This window comes from Sphaeramia orbicularis, chromosome 22, assembly GCF_902148855.1.
Source record: "Sphaeramia orbicularis chromosome 22, fSphaOr1.1, whole genome shotgun sequence".
Taxonomy (NCBI): domain Eukaryota; kingdom Metazoa; phylum Chordata; class Actinopteri; order Kurtiformes; family Apogonidae; genus Sphaeramia; species Sphaeramia orbicularis.
The window spans coordinates 11,727,815-11,733,890 of NC_043978.1; the positions used below are offsets into that span (position 1 = coordinate 11,727,815).

The 6,076-nt window shown below is 39.5% G+C and overlaps 2 gene segments (V, D, J or C); both read right to left on the bottom strand.

The window, feature by feature from the left end:
- Positions 1-979: 979 nt before the first annotated feature.
- On the bottom strand, positions 980-3,134 carry LOC115413197 (T cell receptor beta variable 24-1-like). The segment is given in 3 exon segments: positions 980-1,020; positions 2,659-2,961; positions 3,043-3,134. Coding segments are annotated over 3 exon segments (390 nt in total).
- Positions 3,135-3,195: 61 nt separating this feature from the next.
- Positions 3,196-4,800, bottom strand: LOC115413198 (T cell receptor beta variable 16-like). The segment is given in 4 exon segments: positions 3,196-3,238; positions 4,175-4,230; positions 4,275-4,600; positions 4,682-4,800. Coding segments are annotated over 4 exon segments (471 nt in total).
- Between the last annotated feature and the right edge of the window lie 1,276 nt (positions 4,801-6,076).

Below are 6,076 nucleotides of genomic sequence, written 5' to 3' on the forward strand. Positions count from 1 at the left end.
TATTTACTAAATTGCTAGCTAGAGGTGTTTCCACATTCTTAGTGAGAATTTTAGTGTTCTGGTGTGCACATCAAATGTTCCAGGTTAAATGGGACAATGTTGTACCTGCTCCATTTCATGTTAGTAATGGAGTCCGGCAAGGAGGAATCTTATCTCCTGTTTTATTTAATGTATACCTGGATGAAATGTCAAATCAGTTAAACAGGGCAAACACTGGATGTCTTGTGGGAAACACAATTGTCAACCATCTGATGTATGCGGATGATCTGGTCCTGCTCAGTCCATATAGTGCTGGGCTGCAGCAGATGTTGAAGCTATGCTCTCAGTATGGCATAGACTGTGACATCAAGTATAACCCTAAGAAAAGACAAATAATGATAGTTAGAAGTGCAGGGGACAGGAAATCAACTTTTCCAACCTTTTATTTGTCTGACAGTCCTCTTGATGTTTGTGAGGAAATTAAGAACCTCGGTCATGTAATATCCAATGACTGGACGGACGACAAAGACATCCACCGACAGCGCTGTAAGATTTATTCTCAACAGGGCCAGATTAACACTTCATTGTACCCTGGGCAACAATATTCAAGGGCCCCATCATCACAACCCCAGGATCCCTATAATCTGGCAAAATACAGAATAAGTTCCAGGAATATATGTAAATATACCCCATACTTCAATATCTAACTATCATCAAATGCATTTTGATGTACAAATGTGTAAATTCTCGTAGAACTATAAGTGCACCACTATAGCCTCTTGTCAAGGCCACTCACTTGCATATGATGATATGAAAACAAAACACATTAGCATCAGTATAATCTAAAATTAAACCACTACGCTACGTTCTTTAAATTTTCAGCTTTTTTAATGTCCCTCTCCTTTTTTAATTCTCGTTTGGCGCTCCCACTTAGCTGCTTCTCCATGTTTGCAATGTTTTGATTTGCATACGTTGCGTATGTCGCGTAGTTCCAGACGTCTCACATCCCGCTCAGTGCATGCATGTTGATTTGTGTCACCGCTGATTCGCTTTTTGGGCTGACCAATGAGGAGAGGGTCTCAGCTCACAGTCACAGACAGCAGGAGCAGGGTTTCTGTGCAGTGCAATGGCTCCGGGCAGCGGACAGTTTCATTTATAAGCAAAAGATAACCAGATATTTTCGTTATGCCCGAGCTACCCAGGGCCCGTCAGAGGTCGCGGGCCCCTGGGCAATTGCCCAGTTGCCCATATGGTTAATCCGGGCTTGATTCTCAAGCTAACATGCTGATAAGGACGTTTTCTGTGTGCTCTGATTTAGTTAAGTGTTCTCTATTCAGAACCTACATCACACCATCATACACTGCTCAATTGTGGTCAAACTATAAGAAAATGAGTTTGCAGAGGCTCAGGGTAGCCTATAATGATGCACTGAGGTTGCTGCTTCATGTCCCTTGGTGGCATAGTGCCAGTCAACTGTTTGTGACCACGGGAGTGCCAACTTGTGAGGCACTATTAAGAAAGTTGATGTTTAGTTTTATGTGTCGTCTGGATGAATCAGAGAACCACATTATAGAAGCTCTAGTTAGCCCCCTGAGAAGCTGCTATTGTTTCACCTCTAAACTGAGACGGCATTGGTGCAATAGATTGTATATTTTATAATGTGCTTAATTTTTGTATCTCCTTTTTATTCTTTTTGTTCTTTTTTATCCTTTTTATTCTATTTATTCTGTATGTTGTGTGCTTGTGGTTTATGGACCTGTGTCTGCAATAAAGTTTATTAATTATTTTTCTGGGTGTTTATGGTTGTTCAGGTTTTCACTATGTAATTTTACTTTTTTCACATTAAAACAACGAGGTAAAATTAGAGTTTACATTATTTAAATGTTATTATGATAGTATTTCACTGGTCTGATCCACTTTAGGTCTTATTAGTCTGAATGTGGAACTTGAACTAAAATGGGTTTGGCATCCTTGATTGTTATTATCCAGTGTCATTTTTTGCATTTCGCAAATTCATCCCCCGGACTGGATTGGATCTTTTTGATGGCCTGGTTTTGGCCTGCAGTCCATATGTTTGATACCCCTGCTCAGCTACGTTCAGACTGCAGGCAAATGTGGCCCAAATCTGATTTTTTTGCCCATATGTGACCTGTATCCAATGTGTTAAAGACAGTTTGAACAGCACTAATTCGATTCTTTTTTTTTTTTTTTCAAATCTGACCTAGGCCATTTTCACATGTGGTCCTAAATCCAATGTGACTTTAGTCTGAACAGCCAGGTCATATTTGTCTAAACTTTACGTCATTGAAATGCCACAAACGTCACAATTCTGCATCCCAGGAGTGTTACTTCTGTAAACACAGTGTGTGTCTGCGTGGTCACGTATTACTCCAGGACCTCTTCTACGCATGTGGATCACTTCAGGGTCGCATTCAGTTCATACTCAAAACTGATAGAAGTCGCATTTAATGTGGAATATGAACGAGCACACAAAAAAATGGATTTCACCCAAAAATGTGAATTGTACAGTAAGACCTGCTGTCTGAACGAAGCCTTAGTTTCACATAAGGATCCAGTCTTTAATCTGTGATGAGGTTCGTACAGGTGCAGGCTGTGATCTCTGATAGAAAGATGAAAAAACAGGAGGTTTTTGTACAGAGACACAGCAGTTCACATCACTGTGTTGACTGGCAGCACAGAAGTAAACGGCGCTGCTGTTCAGGCTGAGGTCTTCAATGGTTAATGTGCAGGTTTTCTTTATATCTGCAGTCCCTGACATCTGCACACCCATCCCAGCCTCAGGGCTATGAAGATTCTTAAAAACGTATCCAAGGAATTGTAGTTTCCTGTCCTTTAGTTGTTTATACCACAGGATTCGGTCGTAGTTGTCGATGCTGTGTGAACAGGTGATGTTGGTGGATTCCCCTGGTTTGTTGTAGATGTCAGATGGATTCTGGTGAACGCTGTCACTGAAGGAAGAACCTGGAGAACAGCACAGCTCTTAAATATGAGAACCAGAATGTGACTGTAAGGACAAGAAATGATACAACTGTCAATAGTTACCTGAAACTAGTAACACCTTCAACATGAAACAGAAGAATATGATCATTGTGTTCTTTTCAGATCAGACTGTTGGTGTTATCGTTGTGGTTGTGTGTTTATTGTGATAAACTGTGTCGTTGGTTGTTGGATGTAAATGTTGGGTGGGTGGTGTCTTCATGCATCATCCTCCTGCTGCTCAGTACAGATATACTGCCACCTTATGAAAGGAAATGGAAAAACAAGAGTCAAATAATCTTCCATGACTCTTGTTTTATATTTGTATAGAGTTCTGTTGTGTAGTTTGTTTTAATTTTCATTAGGGCTACAGCTAATGACTAATTCGATAGTTGACTAGTCATCGACTACTGTAACAACTAGAAAAAAACAACAACAACAAAAAAACACAATTAGGGATGCACTGATCCGACCTCTTCAGTTCTGATGCTGATCCCGATGCTGGGGCGTTGCGTATCGTTTGATACTTGATAATGATCCGATATTGTTGATTTAAGGAGCTACAAACTGCTGTTGAGCTAGTTGGTGTGGTGAGGCTGTAATGCCTCCAGATCAGATGCCTTAGTTCGCTCCATGTTCCTGTCTGTGTTTGCAACAGCTCCACTCAGCTCTCAGCATGCATGAAGGGAAGGATCGGTCTTATGGATCGGTTGCTTTTACAGATCCCCGATCCAGCTAAAATGTTGATATCAAGGCCGATATCTGATCTTAATATTGGATCGGTGCAACCGTACCCACTATGGCTCTTATTTATATTCATTGCAGCAATAAAATACATTTGCTGTCCGTTAACAACATTACTTGCTCAACAATTAAAATGCATAGCAAAGCTTCTTAAATATTTAATTCAATATTCAACAAATATTGCAGCAGCAGTGCCATACTTGTATCCCTTAAACAAAGGTGCATATTGTGCAGAAAATTTGTAGTGCCTAATGAAGTTTATTAAACCACTAAATACTCAAGAATTGTAATCAGCAATAAAATAAACATTTTTAGCTTAAACAAAAGTGTATTTTATGCAAAACAAACACAGTGCATAACATTGCATTTAATGTTTGTTAGATTAGAACATGCCGTTGGATACACACTAATGACCTCTCGACTAATAACTTAGGCAACGAGATACAAACCTCACATAAGGATCCAGTCTTTAATCTGTGATGGGGTTAGTACAGGTGCAGGGTATGAACTCTAATAGAAAGATGAAAAAGAAATGAAACAGGAGGTTTTTGTACAGAGACACAGCAGTTCACATCACTGTGTTGACTGGCAGCACAGAAGTAAACTGCACTGCTGCTCAGGCTGAGTTCTTCGATGGTTAATGTGCAGGTTTTCTTTATATCTGCAGTTCCTGACATCTGCACACCCATCCCAGCCTCAGGGTTAGGAAAATTTTTATAAACGTGTCCGAGAAATTGTAGTTTCCCGTCTTTTAGTTGTTTATACCACAGGATTCGGTCGTAGTTGTCGATGCTGTGTGAACAGGTGATGTTGGTGGATTCCCCTGGTTTGTTGTAGATGTCAGATGGATTCTGGTGAACGCTGTCACTGAAGGAAGAACCTGGAGAACAGCACAGCTCTTAAATATGAGAACCAGAATGTGACTGTAAGGACAAGAAATGATACAACTGTCAATAGTTACCTGAAACTAGTAACACCTTCAACATGAAACAGAAGAATATGATCATTGTGTTCTTTTCAGATCAGACTGTTGGTGTTGTAGTTGTGGTTGTGTGTTTATTGTGATAAACTGTGTCGTTGGTTGTTGGATGTAAATGTTGGGTGGGTGGTGTCTTCATGCATCATCCTCCTGCTGCTCAGTACAGATATACTGCCACCTTATGAAAGAAAATGGAAAAAACAAGAGTCAAATAATCTTCCATTACTGTTGTTTTATATTTGTATAGTGTTCTTTTGTGTAGTTCGTTTTAATTTTCATTAGGGCTACAGCTAATGACTACTTCAATAGTTGACCAGTCATCGACTATTGTAACAACTAGAAAAAAACAGAAAAAAAAAAAAAACACAAATAGGGATGCACTGATCCGACTTTTTCAGTTCCTATGCCGATATCAGTACTGGGGCCTTGCGTATAGGTCGATACTTGATAACGTTCCAATATCCTTGTTGATTTAAGGAGCTACAAACTGCTGTTGAGCTAGTTGGTGTGGTGAGGCTGTAATACCTCCAGATCAGATGCCTTAGTTCGCTCCATGTTCCTGTCTGTGTTTGCAACAGCTCCACTCAGCTCTCAGCATGCATGAAGGGAAGGATCGGTCTTATGGATCGGTTGCTTTTACAGATCCCCGATCCAGCTAAAATGTTGATATCAGGGCCGATATCTGATCCTAATATCGGATCAGTGCAACCGTACCCACTATGGCTCTTATTTATATTCATTACAGCAATAAAATACATTTGGTGTCCTTTAACTACAGCATTAGTTGCACAACAATTAAAATGCATAGCAAAGCTTCTTAAATATTAAATTCAATATTCAACAAATATTGCAGCAGCAGTACCATACTTGTATCCCTTAAACAAAGGTGCCTATTGTGCGGAAAATTTGGAGTGCCTAATGAAGTTTATTAAACAAAAGTGTATTTTGAGCAAAACAAACAATACATAACATTGCATTTAATGTTTGTTAGATTAGAACATGCCGTTGGATACACACTAATGACCTCTTGACTAATAACTTAGGCAACGAATTTTGCTGTCGACCATTTGTGGACTACTCGTTGCAGCCCTAATTTTCATAACCCTTAATGGCTGAAGTGATTATAATTTCTATTACATCTGTGTATATTACATTCATTTGTATTTTTCTTTGCGATTGTATCAAGATGAGATATTTCAGATCAGATGCACAGATGCTTTGCACTGGTAAAACCCTCATTTGGCACAAAAAAGAGATTTGCTAAAGAGATGCAGCAGAAAGTTACCCCTGGAAAGGTGTAGATGGAGTTATTTTTTATGTTTAATTACATTTGTACCTGCAGGAATTTCCAGTCAAAATGGATTGTAGTATAGTGTT